This window comes from Nuphar pumila, chromosome 11, assembly GCF_984573655.1.
Source record: "Nuphar pumila chromosome 11, dmNupPumi1.hap1.1, whole genome shotgun sequence".
Taxonomy (NCBI): domain Eukaryota; kingdom Viridiplantae; phylum Streptophyta; class Magnoliopsida; order Nymphaeales; family Nymphaeaceae; genus Nuphar; species Nuphar pumila.
The window spans coordinates 96,104,099-96,120,987 of record NC_143259.1 but is presented as its reverse complement, the minus strand read 5'-3'; the positions used below and the strand labels follow the sequence as shown (position 1 = coordinate 96,120,987).

At 36.8% G+C, this 16,889-nt stretch overlaps 1 protein-coding gene across 2 annotated transcripts in view; it reads left to right on the top strand.

Annotated features, from left to right (window-relative positions):
• Positions 1 to 16,889, top strand: part of NOV (Histidine kinase-, DNA gyrase B-, and HSP90-like ATPase family protein) — a 71,563-nt gene that overhangs the window by 40,417 nt on the left and 14,257 nt on the right. For both annotated transcript variants that reach the window (XM_089981629.1, XM_089981630.1), the window contains 3 exons: positions 942 to 1,052; positions 2,358 to 2,535; positions 4,500 to 6,271. In XM_089981629.1, coding sequence (XP_089837755.1) covers positions 942 to 1,052; positions 2,358 to 2,535; positions 4,500 to 6,271 — 2,061 coding nt within the window. The remainder of the gene's footprint in view (positions 1 to 941; positions 1,053 to 2,357; positions 2,536 to 4,499; positions 6,272 to 16,889) is intronic.

The window sequence follows — 16,889 nt, the reverse complement described above, 5'->3', positions numbered from 1 at the left end:
CTGTTTTTCTCTTGCATGTTTCATGCATTCAGTTGGACTTCCAAGGGCATTCACACTGAGCAATGTTTCATTTACAGACTAATGATATTGTATTCTACTAAATTCTGTATTCTTTCTTCTTCAGATTGCATTTTTCCTCTTTTCTATTTGACAAATTCATGAAGTTATCAGAAAATTGTTGCTCTGCTGTTCAGTAGTGCACAAGCTTGAATTTACTTGTGATAATATGTGCATGGGTGCATATTTCTCTGCTCTGTTTTGTCTCTTCGTCTCTTGGTTCTTTTTTTGTTTGTAGTTGTGAATATTTGTTTACATGCATACATGAATATGAATATATATGCAGATGTATGTATGTATGTATTTATAAATGCACGTGCATATGTATATATTGGGAAGGGTTTGAGTGTGTCTGTGTGCACCTGTGCACTTGTTTCACATTTTTTAAATATTTGGATAGGAGGTGCTGATCAGGTTTTCTTAGTGTCCATGTCAATACGTTTCAATATGGTGCCCTACATGAGCTTTTTTTTTGGTGCAATGCTTTGATTACTGATTAAATTAATAAATAAGATTGGGTTTTGAATGAAACTGTGCAATTTTTTTCCATGTCAGATAATTTAATAGCTGGATTTGTGAGGATTATGACTCCTTTTGGAATAGACATGTGCTGTGATATGGAAACACTATATATTATTATGTTTTGTATTTCCTGTATATTATGAATTTTTATTTTTATCTTCGCTGACCCCAATTGTTTTGGGATGAAGGCGTAGTTGTTGTTGTTGTATTATAACCTTTTATCTGTTTGCCTGAAAGCCTGTTTTTCACAAAATTTGGTCACATGCTTCTTTTTTCTGCTGTTTTCTCCAATTTGGTTTATCAATTTAGTGTCTTCTTTTCAATACCCATATTTTGGTAGTTCTATTTGTTCTTTTTTGCAGGTTTTCAATAGGATGTTGCTCTTCTATAAGGCATCATCTACGCAACGCGAACAGAGAAAGATCAAAGGGATATTTTCATCTTATCCTGGGCTTGGCTTGCTAAACATTGCAGTAAGTCTTTCTTGGGTTGCTTTCTTCTTGTTCACTTAGTCATCTTATACTTGTTATAATAGTTTAAATAATCATTTTTCTCGTTTATCGGGCAAGTTTTCAGTTTATGTTTGTCTTTTGCGCCTATAAAGCCTTCTGGATGAGGTGCTATCTTTATTCTACTTGGTGCAACCATGGTCATTGTCACTAAGTAGTTCAACTTTGGAGCCACATGTTAGCTATTTTGTCATTTTAACTTGTGATCTTTGGAGGGTTTTCACTGCTAACAATTTAGAGCAAATAAAATGTGTTGTCTGTCTTTAGATTTTATTTTGGGTTTCTGGTTTCCTGTTCATATCACGCTAGTAATTAAAGGTATATATATTTTTCAGTTCTTATTTGCCACTTTCTTTTATTCTTATCAATATAACCATCAAGTTCACTTTCTGTTTCTTCTCATAAAACAAAGTTAACTTTCTGTTATAATCTTTTTGAGTTACTGAGGATGGTTTGGGTTTTTTTCCGTGGGGGTTTGTGGTATTTTCCCTTATTTAGTAGCTAAGCCTCTAAATAACTTGCCTCATAGTATGGTGGGGCTTGGCTCTAATCACTCTATTTCTCTTTCAGTGTGTGTATGCGCTGTCCTCATGAATGGCAACATGAGGATGATAATCTAATATGTTTCTGTTGCATTATTACCTGTTTTATGAACTAACTAAATCTAGCTTTTACATCCCTACAATGGAAAATGGTTAAAAATAAGCCGAGGAAGATTTTCTACATATTTCATGGTCATTCATGCTGTGTGCTACATGAAGAACATAAGCCAGATGATGGGATGGGGTGGCCTGACAAAAAAGAGTTGGCCAGCAGTATGGCCCAACTTATCTTTTAGAAATATCTAGGTCTGTTTAGTTCAAGAAGCAATGCCAATTTAACCAATAGTTATCTTTTAATTTTGCTTGTATCTTGTTTATTTCCTCAAAGTGGCTTTTGTATACCAGTCAGCCGTAGCTAGTTTCTGTGGGTTTCAAACCTATATCTACTGTTCTTTGTTTCTTCAAATGTAGTAAATTTCATCTTCTGATGATGTTTTTTCCCCCTTTGAGTTTTTTGCATCTGGTTTGACTAATTGTCTACCTCACTGGTTAGTTGTATCATATGCAAAGGGTTAAATTGTACCTTGTGATTAGGTTGATTTGCTGGAAAGTTTTTCCTTTACCACAAGGCATATAAGTATGTGACATTTTCTCCATAATTGCCTCCATCACCTGACAGATCAGAAAATGCTGAAACTTGAATATGGTGTTTATGTTGATGTTGTAGGTGACTTCTATGAAGTGTGGAATGTGGGATTGTTTATATGATACATTCCAAGTTATTGCTGACGATCTACTTACCAAACAAAATAGCATACAACCTATGGAAAACATAGAGTTGGAGCCTTCTGTGAAAGTGGAGGTTCCATCAAGCAGCAATGATCACTTCCAAGCACTTGAAATTTGTAAGTAACTCATTTTTCATTGTTTTTGGTTTGACATGAATCTAGAGATAAACGATCATTAATAAGTTCACCTATACACCACCTAATGTTCGTCTGCATCTTGATATCAAATAGACATGGACCTTGAGTATGGGAGATGACAGTGACATGGGAGTTTTTTGAAACTAAGACATGGTGAGGATCGTACATCATATAAAGACATACACATGAAAATTTATAATCTAAAGCAATAAAACATGAGTATCATATTAAGTCCAAATCTTTGAACAACGATTGTAGGCTGCTCAATGATAAATCCAAGTTAAATTTTGTAATACATATAATCAATGACAAAATTTAAAAGGAAAAATGTTCAGCTACAAAAATAAAGAATCAAGATCATAAAAAAGGCTGAAGTCTCAGGCATTCCGTTCACTTTGTTAAGCTCAAATTTAACAGCGTATGAAGTGTCATGTTGTGTCCAGTGCTTTGTGCTATGCCATGTCGTGTTGTGGGCACATGTGGTCAAGTGTCCATGTGTGATAAATGTTTGACTTCGTGACATCAGTGGTAAACTTGATCATCAAGATTTGTATGTAAAGACTTCAGAAAATTGGCCAAGCTGTTTGTATTGAAAGATTTTAAAAACTATTAGCTTTTGGGTGCTGATTTAGTTCAATCCCTCAGCCTGCATATTTATAGTGCCACTGAGTTGAATAATCAGTAGGCATGAACTTATTGAGAACACAAGAGAGTATGGAGATTTGTGAATATTAGACTTTTGAGACTTAGAGGCCACAACCAAGTTCATGGTCTTTGTTTGAGTCACTTTTGGTTGTGTGAGATTAGCTTTCTTCTAGTTGGTAGAATCACAAGTTGTCTAGCTTGCTTTGTAATGCAGGGTTTTAGTTCATTGATTGATTTTTCTTGGTAAAAAATGTACAACTGTCTTATCTTATGCTGATATCTGTTGGCCAAGGTTAGAGCTCTATATGTTTCTTACAATAGAAAGTATGTATTTGCACCTACACACTCAATTAGTTGTGATTTTCATAGTCTTTTTATGTTCTCTGGACTGTGTGACACTGGTATCTGTAAAAGAGAAACATTGCATTCCTTGAAGGCAATTTAAACTTATTACTTTATTATTTATGTGCATTTTGGTTGTTGTTTTCAATCCTATTTGCAGCCTATGTTTTAATATTATGAAACTTGCACTCTTTTATGCTGCTTTCTGTTTGAGCTTATACCCTTTTATGCTGCCTGCCACTCCAATGATTGCAAAAGGTTAAAATACAGATGATTTGTTTTTATGGAAAATTACAACATATCTAGTATTTGTGCTAATGACCGTATCCCATTTCCAAAACCCTGTTTAAGTCTTGAAAATCTCCTAAAGACCTGGCATGATTAACCTCATTTGTTAGCCTGGATGTTAATGTTACCTAGGGAGAGGCATTTTCACCTCAATTGTAACCACCAATTCGAAGCCACTGTTGGTCTTGGTCATCATAGAGCAAGCAACCACCTCGAGAAGTCACTCTCATCAGTCCCTGTTGGTGATATCACTTATTTAAACTCTAAACCTAGCCCTGATTAGTCTACCAACCTTATGCTTCTTCATATTCACCAATCAGAATACACCATCTACCAATGGCACAATACTTACTAGGAGCCTGCCAAATACACCAACTCTAAGAAATCACTTTCTGATCTTGAGCATACAAATTTTGTTTATTGGGTTTTGAACCAGTGGTGAGTTAAGTTGGTCAAACATCCTTTGTTCACTACAGTCTACCCTGCCTAACCATGCTTGACTCCACAATAGATCACCTGATTCGTAAGGGTTTTTGGTCATCTACCAACAGGTAAGCAGGTGATTTCTGATTTTGTCCTGTATGTAGGTTGGTCATGTATATTGTATCTTTTTCCAATGATTATTTTTTAATTATTCATCATTCTGACTATTTTTCATTGCATTTCAGGTGTTAATGCTGATGATATATTTAAAATGATCACCGAGTACTTTAGACTTGACACAACTATGCGAGGAGAAAGAAACAGTGCTTCGGGAAAAAATTGCATATCTTTAAGAGAGATTCGTGAGTGCGAGATATGGATAATGAAGCAGTTCTCTGTTGAAAAATTTGGTCTTCTAGGTCATGGTGGATTTGTTGAGTTCTTAGACAAATATATGCCTTTGTTTCCATCTGAACTTCGTAATGGTTTTCTTGGAGAGGAACTTGAAAAGCATCCTCTTTCAGTTTCAGTATGTAAAGGGCAGTTGTTAGAATTTCTTTCTCAGGCCACCCTTGATGTGAATATTAGCAGTACTCTCGCCAAGGAAATCATCTCCATGCTTATTAGGAAGCAGTTTCCTTTGATGAGCTTGCAAATAACAGGAAATGATTTTGATGAAGAATTTATAGATCTTATCAGAAAGAAGAAATGCCATGCTTCTAATTATGTTGTATATTCTGTTGTATTGTTGGAAACATCATTATTTAAGGATTCTTTGTCACCTAAAAATAGTCTTGCACTTGCCACTGACAAGCCCATTCAAGAAACTAGGCAAAAGGTGGGTTCTCTTGGAGCAGTCTCTGGAAAAGATGCTATAGAATGCTTGCTAAAAGCACCTATATTTTTAGATCTTCTTGCTTGGTCTCACTGGGACATACTGTATGCTCCATCACTAGGTCCTTTATTGGAATGGCTCTCAAGTGAATGCTATATTAAAGAGCTGTCCTGTATAGTGACAAAAGATGGTAAAATAATGCGGATTGATCATTCAGCTACCGTGGATGGGTTCCTGGAAGCTGCACTTCAAGTTTCCTCCTGGAAAACGGCAGTTAGTTTCACGTCCATTTTGGCTTTGTATGGTGGAATAGATCATGCACCAGTCTCCCTTTTAAAATGCCATGCATGCCATGCAATTGAAGTTATATTAAAGAATAGTTCAGATCGCCTGGAAGTTAATAATAAGCATGAGTCCTCTAATCTCAGAATGAAAAGTGTTTGCAGCAAGAATCCCTGTGTTAGCTCTTTCGGTTTTGAGGGAAGACGCTCAGATGTTAAAATAAACAATGTCTTAACCGAAAGTCTGATGGGCGAGGGAGTCACTATTGCTGCTAGTTTTATTCTGGATTTCCTATTTTATCTACCATCAGAATTTCGTGCTTGTGCTGCTGAGGTCTTCCTTTCTGGTCTGCGTTCCACCATCCCAGATGCTTATTCAATCATTTTACGTGAATGCACACAAATTGATCAGCTTATGATGCTTCATGACCTTGGCTTTTCACTTGGAATAATAGACTGGATTGAGAATTACCATGCATTCACTGCTTTAGATCACTATGCTGTTTCCTCTGGTTGCCATAATAATGGATCCTCTGAGGATCCTGCTTCTAGTGTGGATGATGGGTGCAAAAGAATTGACAGAAGTGTATCTAGTGGCATTCTATTTGCTAATGTAGATGAGTTTCATGCTGGAGCTTGTAAGGCAGACAGTAGGAAAGATGGTAATGGAGATTGCATTGTGAAATTTGGTGATGATCCAATTGTTGCCCCCGAAGGCAGCAATGACCTTGATGCTTTTAATGTCATAGAATCCATTCGAAGAGATGAATTTGGACTAGATTCAAGTCTTGGTTATGCTGAGGCTAGTTTGCTGAAAAAGCAGCATGCTCGCCTAGGACGGGCTCTACGTTGCCTTTCGCAGGACTTATATTCACAAGATTCACATTTTCTACTTGAGCTGGTAAGTATATATTTCATGGTGTTTTACTGGAGATGGCCTTTTTTCTCCCTTTTCATGCACAATGCTGTCAGATGAAAACTATTAGTACAAACATTCAATTGCTATGTAATTGTATATTCTTTGAAATGGCTTTAGCATTTGTGGGTATTCCTCATTTTATTTGTTTGGCATTTCTAATCTTGGAAAAGGTATGGACTGACACTGTTCCATGTGCTTGTTGGGACTTGCGGCCAAAAGCGTTTCAGTAACGTTTGCAGAAAACATTGTTCTTTTTCTTTTTCAATCCGTCACTTTTGGAGACCTATGATCTTGTATTACATGTAGCCTCTGAGGAAGGAAAGCTGGGATATAGTGCTTGTCATTCAGAGCACATACAAAACAGAAGTGCACATACTGTTATCAACTTAACAGTTGTTGGACTAATTAGCACTTGATTTTTCTGGCTATCGGAGCATCATGCTGAGATTGATAAGCATGGGAATTAACCAACTTTGTCTTAGCATTTTCCCATTTCCTGTTGGCAAATGTGAATTAAGGTTTTCCTTGGTCAAGACTTGTTGCCAGGCATTTGCCAAGTATGAAACTGGTTCTGCCAATTGTCTAAGATAAATTATCAATTTACCCTTGAAAAATATGTAGTGTGATTGTGTGTGCTTTTAGCTTGATAAAGATGTGGTTAATCAAAATGAGTGAATTGTCATTTTCGTCTGCCTCCCATTATTTTCTTCTCATTTCGTTTTCATATTGCTGCTCAAGTTTCTGAAATATTCTGGATGACATTTGTTTGCAGTTTGATTGCTTCTTGATGTACAATGGGCAAATGTGCTTATGATATTGTTAATGTTGGATAAATAAGAGAACATCTCACATGATATATTCTTTGTTCGATTATTAATAGAATATCGTCAATTTTCAAATATTTTAGTTCTCACAATCATTACCAAGAGTTTTTTTGGGTCAAATCGGCATTACTTTGCATGTGACTATTAATGTCGCTAATCAGGGATCTCTTTTATTTTCCATTTTTATCAGAATCACATATTTTATTGATATTCTCATGTGGTCAATTTTCCCTTTATTATTTTGTTGCTATGTTACTTGTAGGCTTATAGGGTAACAAATTACTTTTTTGTTAATTATTGTATAGCAGTTTCTTTGTAGGCTTACGGATGGGCAAAACTTTTTCCGTTTTAAAGGTTACTATCTTATCTTAGTCTTCTTATCGGAGCAGACCATTTCAAATATATCTTGTTAGGTGTATTGATCATTGTATACCATTTGTATGTCTCTTTGTATCAGTAATTTACCATAGTGTTATCAGTTCAAGTGATTCTCCCTGTCTTTCTCTTGGCTCCACTTCCATACTATGGGAGTTTTTTAAATGCGAAACTTGTCTTTCTCCTGGCTCCACCTCCATACTATGGGAGTTTTTTAAATGGGAAACTGCACAGATTACTTATTTTATCTTAATTTATTAAATCAGGTGCTTCAGTAGTTGGAATTGATTTGGTTATAGTCAGTGAAAACTTTGTGGTCAAGAATGTCACCATCATCGTTGTCTTTGAACCTCATCCCACTTGCATGTTATTGGCCAAACTAAATTGTATTCCTCTCATTTTCTTAACTTAATTTGGGGATATTTGGATCTCACTGAGAAACCAGTCAGTTGAACCATTATATATTCTTGTAATGATTGTAGATTCACAAGCACCTACTCTTCGCTTCATGGGTATGTGAAAACTCAATGAGAAATAAAAGGTGCCAGTTATTGTATCTTTTGTAGTAATTGCAATTCACTTTGCTCTCCATTTTTTTTGCCATGACCGGTCTATAACTTCATTGGGGTTCTATATAGACATCAATAGCTGTGGGTTATGAATGAATTAGCTATCTTTGCCTGAGCATCCTGCTTGATGTTCTTCATATTCCTTTGGTTAATGGATAATTAATGGGTAATCAAAGCCCAATTTTGATACTATGTGAAGTTTAAATTTGGTGAGAATGAGTTGTAATCTCATTCCTTTTATAGAGGCCAAGGTTATCAGCCTGCATGCAACAAGACCAAGATTATGTAATAAAGGACAGATATCTCTAGAATACCAGTATTTTCATATGGCTGGGCTCTGCTCATAGTAGAGAGAGAGACTTTTTCCGTAAAAAGATTCTTAATAGAAAAATATTTTGGAATATGATTAATTTGGTCAGAAATGAAAGAAAGATCTGTGTACTGATAACCAATATGTCATGAACATGGGTAGAAGGAAACTACTACTAAGAATTTTAGTTGTACCATAAGCATATTCAAGCAAGTGTCCATAAAGTGGACCAAATTCCTTTGCTCAGCTGAACTTACAAGAAATATGAGAAAATGAGCAAGTGTATAAAAATGAAGTTTTACGGGAATAGTTTGAATGATCATATTTGATGTGTTCATTAGTGACCAAATGCTCATCATAAAATGGGTAGTATAAGTAAATTCACATGAAATTGCAGAGGAAAACATCATCTCAGATGCTTTGAACATTGTTGTTTATATAGCATTTTGTGCAAGAGCTATCATTAGTTCATCAACTTCAACATTTATGTAAATATGTGTACTTTTTTTATTGAGGGTGCTCCTGGTGCACATGCTTTTTATTGGTATGCTTTTCTAGCTATGTAGATTCAACAACTATAATTGACCTTTAAAGGGGTTTATTGAATGGCAGACTCTAATCCAAGTTGAACACCCATGGATATGTTGAACCCTTAGGTCTTATTTAGATTCTAGGTAGGGCTGGTAGACGAACCAAGCTGCTTGTTGCTAGCTTGGTTCATCTTGATATTGAGCTCGTTTGGGCTTGTAAAATAGGCTTGCATTAGCTCAAAATGAGCTTCTTATGCTCAATCAGTTGAGCTTGAAAGAAGGGATGCCTGGCTTAGCTCAGCTTGGGTACTTAGTTGTCAATGGTGCTAGACTGTGCCTAGGCGGTGTTAACAACCATAGACATAAAATAAAAAATTTACAAATAAGAAGAAATGAACAATTGAATAAACAAACCATGCAACTGATAATGTAAATAAAAAGAGGTAAATAATTTAAACACAATTAAAGTCTTAACAATATTAAATTCACATGTGAATGTACATATATATTATATATATTGTCATGTGTAATGTAACTAAATAGTAACTAAGAATAGTAACTACGGAGTGATAAAAAACTTTTAAAAACACATTTGGAAATGACTGATTTGGGATTTAAATTTTTTTTTTGGTATAAAAATTGCTTATTCTTCTAGAGGTTATTTGCTGACTCAATCTAAGTTTGCTTTAGATATTATTGCCCGATCTGGTATCTCAAATGATAAGAAGGTTGACATTCTCGAAGTTGTTAATGTCAAAATGAGATTGTTGATGGGGAACCACTTGAAAAATCCAACACCATACAAAACAACTTATCTAGGCATTGCCATATTTCTCAATTACGCGACCTGACATTGCGCATTTAGTTCACACAACAAGCCAATTTCAACACACTCCTACCACTGTTCATATGAGAGCTGTTTTGCGTGTTATTAGATATTTTTTGAGGACTTTTCTTGTTTGCCTCTTCATCTTTAGATTTAATTGCTTATGCTAATGTTGAATGTGGAGGTGTCACAAATAACCGACACTCAACCATTGATTTTTGTGTATTTTTAGGTGAATTGTTGATTTCTTGGAGGTGCAGGTAGCAACAGAAAGTTTATCTCTCTTTAACTGAAGCATAATATCGAGTCATGACTACAACTATTATGAAAGTAGTCTAGCTAAGGAGATTGTTGGCTGACATGGGTGTTCAGAGTAAAGGAGCATCACGTTACGACTATGTTGTGACAACAAAAATTCTATCTATATTACCAGTAACCGAACCTTCCACGAACAAACCAAACACATTGAGATAGACTCTCACTATGTACGAGAGGAATTCCTATGCCAAATCTCTTGCTGCTCCTAGATTTCACTTTCTCTAGGACAAACTTTCGGTTATCCAACTGTAAGTTTGAGGGGGAGTGTTAAAAATGTAAATGTATATATATATTGTCATATGTAATATAACTAGATAGTAACTAGGAATAATAACTAGAAATAGTTTCTTTATTTTTTTGGTTGCATTTGAACTAGTCAACACATGCTCACAAGTCAACATAGGGAACCGTTGGAGACCTAACGACTCTATGGTCTCCTTCACTTGTGTATAAATATGGGGCAAAGTCCCACTACAATTTAATGCATCTTGCATATGTTGAGATAAATAAAATTATTATTTTTTATCTTTTGTTTTTATTTCCTTTTAGTAGGTGTATGTGAGTGAACCCATTTGTGGTTCTTTGAGTGTTCATTTTGGTGGAACTCTCTTGAGTGTCCACTCTTGGTGATTGAGTGAACATCTTTGAAGGAACTTGTTTCCTTACAGTTTCTTCGTTGGACCTGACCCATCGCAGTGCAGGACCCAGCGTATCCGCACTGCGCTTAGTGGCCATACTCGTGTCGTCACGGGTACAACATCCTTTTAGGCGTGTCTATGTTACATAGATTATAAACCATGTTGTGGTGCCTTTCACACTACGAATGGCTCCTTGTTGACTATTTCAAAAGTTAGTTGTTACTTTTGAGTCCCATCTGTGTGAAAAACTTAATGTCTATGAACTATTTCTTGTTCCTTCTCTTGTCATGAATCTACTTTTCATTGGTAAAATTACCCAGTATAATTGTGATGTAACTTTCACTCCTAATGGTTGTTATGTGTAGGATCGGTTGTCAGGGAGGAGGATTGGGACTGGGCATAGGCGGGGTCACCTTTACTTTTTGGATCAGTTAGATAAGAGTTCAAGAGATGCTGGTGGGTGTACAGCTTGTGTTGCAGTTTTGGATTTTTTGGTATTGTGGCATCAATGCTTGGGTCATGTATCTAGTTCTAGGCTTCAATTTATGTTATCCATTGGTTTACTTGGAAGGACTTGTAAGCGTGGTGTCTCTAGCGATGTCAAGTGTTGTGAGAGTTGTAGGTTTTCTAAAAGGCATGATTTTTCATTTAGTTCTAAGAAAATTGAGTCTGTATGTCCTTTTGAGATAGTTCATTCTGATGTATGGGGTCCTTCCCCTTTAGTGTCAAAAGGAGGGTTTCTGACGTTTATTAATGATCTTACTAGATATACATGGATATATTTTATGAGAAATCAGAGTGAATTGTTTGACATTTTTAAAATATTTTGTGTATGTTGAGACCCAATTTGCAGCTAAAATAAAAAATCCTACGTTATGAGTCAGGAGGAGAATATGTGAGCAATGAGATGCATGAATTGATATTTGAAAAAAAGATTGTACACTAGAGGTCTCGCCTTTATACTCTAGAACAAAGTGGGGTGGTAGAGAGGAAGAATAAACACATATTGAAAACCACCGGAGCATCGCTATTCAACAGTGGAATGCCTAAGCAGTTTTGGGCAGAAGTAGTGAGAACAATTGTGCACTGGATAAATCAAATGCCCTCCAAGGTGGCTCGAAAAGTCTCTCCTTATAAAAGATTGTTTGAAAAAGAACTAGATTATGACATGCTGAGAGTATTTGGGAGTACATGTTTTGTTTTGTTCCTCAACAATTTAGAGGTAAATTGTCCCCCAAGGTTGTGAAGTGTTGTTTTATAGGATATAGTAAAAGACAAAAATGTTATAAATGTTTTGATCTTATGAGCAGAAAAGTATGAACATCAAAACATGTGCCATTTTAAGGGAGAACATGGAGTCTTCTTTGTCTTTAGTGGTACCTTTCTCAGAAGTTTCAGAAAAAGGTGATGACAAGGAATTGGTTACATATAGCAGGAGACCGTTGGAGATTTCTACATAGTCATTTCTTGATCAGCGTGATCCAGAGGAAGAGCCCTTGCCTCACTAAAGTCCCAATGTCTCCCGGACCGATCTGAATGAGTTAACACCTTCATCTTCTTCCGTTTCTCAGGTGCGTGGAAGTTCTAGACCCTCCATTCCCTCTAGATTTGTTTCCTATGAATAATTTTCTGTTACTCATCATTTTTTCTTGATTCAATCTTATTATGCACCAAAATCTTATGTTGAGGCTGCGTTAGATCTAGAGTGGCTAAAGGCAATGACAGATGAATTGTAGGCTTTGGAAAGGATGAAAGCGTGTGAACTAGTTAAACTACCAGATGGGAAAAATGTAATTGGATGCAAGTGGGTGTATAAAATCAAGACAAGGGCCGATGAATCTATTGAAAGATATAAGGCTCGTCTTGTGGCAAAAAGCTACAGTCAACAGTATGTGATAGACTTTGCTGAAACCTTTGCACCAGTGGCTCACATGACTACCATTAAGAACCCTGTTGGCAGTGGCAGCACTTAGGGGATGGGACTTATGGTAGATGGATGTTAAAAATGCCATTTTGAATGGGGACTTAGAGGAGAAAGTGTATATGAAGTTCCCTCAATGGGTTGTTGATGAGGAGGGCATATTGTGCAGATTGAAGAGAGCTCTATATGGGTTAAAACAAGCCCCAAGGGCTTGGTTTTAAAAATTCAGTGCAACAATGGGGAGCTTAGGATTTAGACAAAGCTATCATGAGTTTGATTTGTTTGTGACATCTTTTGATAGGGGTCAATGTCTTCTTTTACTGTATGTAGATGATATGATCATCGTTGGAGATGGCAGGACAATGATTGCCAAAGTGAAGACACAACTAGCCCAAATTTTTGAGATGAAAGACTTGGAAAAATTGAAATATCTCCTAGGTCTTGAAGTTGCATACTCTAAGAGAGGATATTTATTGACCCAACACAAGTATACAATAGATTTGATTAGTAAAACAAAACTTGCATTTAATAGAAAACAAGTGGACACTCCTATGAAAGCCAACTGTATATTAAAGCATACTGATAGTGAATTACTCAGTGATCCTACGGTTTATAGGCAACTGGTTGGGAGTGTGATTTATTTGACTATCTCACGACCAAACATTACTTTTGCAGTTCACATGGTAAGCCAATTCATGAGTACTCCTAGGTCATCCCACTTGGCAGTTGTTCTGAGGATTATCAAATATATTAAAGGTACTATGCATTATTGCTTGTTCTTTTTTGCTACATCATCATTGGAGTTGAAAGCTTATTGTGATTCAAATTTTGTGGGAGCTTCTCAGGATAGGCATTCTACCCCTGGATTCTGTGTATTCCTAGGTGATTCTTTGATATCATGGAAAAGCAAGAAACAATAAAGGATTTCCCTATCCACTACCGAGGCAGATTATCGTGCTATGACTCAGGTGATTGCAGAGGTTATTTGGTTGAGATAATTGTTGCAGAATATGGGAGTGAACATATCAACTGCAACTACTTTGTATTGTGACAATCAAAGTGCTGTTCATATTGCAAAAAATTCAGAATTTCACGGGAGGACTAAGCATATTGAGATAGATTGTCACTTTACTCACATATCTCGATGGAGTCATATCTCTAGCATATATTGGGACTCAGAGTCAGATTGCTGATTGTTTGACGAAAACTTTGCCCTTGAAGGTTTTTCAATCATTCCTTTTCAAGCTTGGCTTGATTATGTTCTCATCACTTCAAGTATGAGGAGGATTGTTGAGGAAATGCCATATTACTTTGCTTTAAGTATCTTGTACATACATTTCTAATAAAGGGGTATTTTTGTTACATAGCCTTAGGTATTGTAGTCAATTGTTTTTGTCTTCTTGTGTAACCCTAAGGGGATGTCCCCTATATGTTGTATTTGAATTCCTTTTGAAGCTAATGAAGTTATCCCTTCTTCTTTGCTCTCTCTTCTTCTCCCTTGTTTGTTTCCCCTAATCCTTGGTGCTCGTGATAAAAGAGACGAAGAAGAAAAAAAGAAAAACAAAAAATGAAAGAAGAAGGAAGAAAAGGAAAAAAAAGAAAGGGAGTAAAAGAGAAGAAGAAGAATATTATAGAGTGGAGGGCAGAGCTCAGAGGAGGAAGAAGAAGAGAAGAAGAAAAGAAAGATAAAAAGAAAAAGGAAGAAAAAAACAGAAGTGGAGGGCGAGAGCTCAGAGGAGGAATAAGAAGGGAAGAAAAAAATGGGGCAAAAAAAAGGGAAGAAGAAGGAAAAAAAATAAAAGGGGGAAAAAGAGAATAGGAAGAAGAAACTAGAGGGAGGAGGAAGAAGAGAAGAAGAAAAAAAAAAGAATAAGGAAAAGGAGAAGAAAAAAAATTGCGTACCTGTCCAAAAAGAAAACAGATAGAGGAGGGCGAGAGCTCAGAGAAGGGCATGACCCCATGCTTCTTATTCTTCTTCTTGTTGCAACAAACCGAGATAGATAGATAGAGAGAGGAGCGCTATGCCTTTTACTGTTGCCTCTTGGCGACCAGGGTTGGGTCAACAAAAATAAAAATAAAAGCAAAAAAAGGACATAAATGTCCCACGCCTAGTCGACAACAACCGAGGTGCCTCCTAGGCGAGCTAGGTGGCATAAAAGAGCCCCATCGCCCAAATCCAAAAGCTCGGGGGTGTGGCTCTGCCTAGGCGCTGCCTTTGACAACTAAGCTTGGGTAAGCTTGTGAACATAAATCATAAATATTTTTTTAGAGGATTTAGTATTAGGATCTTGTACGATAAGAATGTGTAAATGAATTTGTTGTTGTGCATATACTTATATACTGGAACCATGGAGTTCAATTATCTTCTTTATCATACTTTATCAAAAATAATGTTTTCTGTTCCAAATGGCTGTCTGCGCTAGGGATGGCAGTGGGGCGGGGCGGGGCGGGGGACAAGGTCTCCACCCCCGCCCCGCCTCAAGATTAGAACCTCCATCCCCTACGGGGATGGATTTTAACCTCCACCCCCGCCTTCATCCCCATTTCATGTCCTCCATCCCCGGTTCAAACGGGGATGAGACGGGGCGGGAAAAAGTGTACGTCCATCCCAGCCTCCATCCCCTAACGGGGATGGATTTTAACCTTCGTCCCTGCCTCCATCCCCGTTTCATACCCTTCATCCCCGGTCCAAATGGGGCGAGGCGGGGCCCCACTTTCCCCCGGTCCACTGCCATCCCTAGTCTGCGCTTATTTTGAGCTCATGCTGGAGTGAGCCTAGGCTCGAGCTGGAGGTTGTATTGTGCCAAAACAAGGAATTCTCAACTTGTTCGCCTCCTTTATCACTCCTACTTCTATCAATGTTTTCAAATCAAACTTGGCCATGACCTTCTTGTGTCCAAGCTGAACTTCATCTGTACACTTGGGTGAAACCTAGGTTCAACATGGTTTCATTATGTAACTTTAAATCAACGAATAAATTTTATGCCAAGGGAAATTGAAAAGTTTGTGCAATTCTGTATGTTTTGGTTGGAAAATAGAACTGCTTGTCTAGGTCTTGGTTAAATTTGTCAAGGCTTTACTCCCTAACAGCTGTTATGTCTAAATTGATCCGAAGGCTAAGACAAGGGAGGATATGCTCCTAGGTCACTCTATACGCAGAAACACATACACTCTCTTAGGGAAGATATGCTCCTAGGGCACTCTAGGGAGGATATGCTCCTAGGGATTTTACTCCATTACTTATGGTGGGGCCCTATTGATTTACATAGATCCCTCTGACTCTCTCTCTCTCTCTCTCTCTGTTTTCTTGGGAAGACATGAACATTTTGTCAATCCAAGTGACAAGACGCCATGACTTGGAGAGAGTTACAGCACAAATATGTAATAATCCCTGTTCTTGAAATGCCGATCCAAGATAAATTAGCCATTTTTACTATGCACCAGTGAATATCCCTTTGAATATGGTGTTGAAGAGCCTTTGTGTTAGAAGATTTCCAATTAAACATTCTGTCCCTGATCTCTAACCTGAAGTGTCACCAGCAATTTCACATGGGTGCGGGTGCGGGTGCAGGTGTGATATGACTTTTAAAGAACATGGTGTTAAATTGTAATATGTAATTACCTCTTTTGTATATATATATATATATATATATATATATATATATATATATATATAGAGAGAGAGAGAGAGAGAGAGAGAGAGAGAGAGATGCATATATATAGATATGCATATGTATCTATCTATATATATAAATATGTATAAATACCTGATAGGGGTATAACTGTCTTTTTACACATATTCTCTTTTGAGAATATGTTTGTAATTTGTTTCTTTATTTTTATTTTTATGTTTTCTTTTATTTTCTTTTTTTATTTTTCATATTGGCCATGAGGGGGCCCACAACATATACGTAGGAGCCCCCTCCAACGGTTATATTTATAACTGTTGGAGGGGCTCCAACGTATATGTTGGAGCCCCCCCATGACTCCTTCATTGTATATATAGGGGTCATCCCCCTTTAGTTGTTTCAAGCTTTTAGAAAAAGCTTTCTTTGGTATTTCAATAAAGAAGTTTTTTTATGCCTTTGTGCATGTGTATATGTGCCTTTGTGCACTTGTGAGTGTTCCCCTTGTGCCTTTGTGCACACTTCTCATATAAAGAATATTGTGCTTTTTTGCACATATTTTCTCTATAGACATTTTCACACATGGGTGTGGAGGTGCATATATATATATACTTATTTATTTACACATATTTATATATATATTTAAAATGTGGACAAAATTTG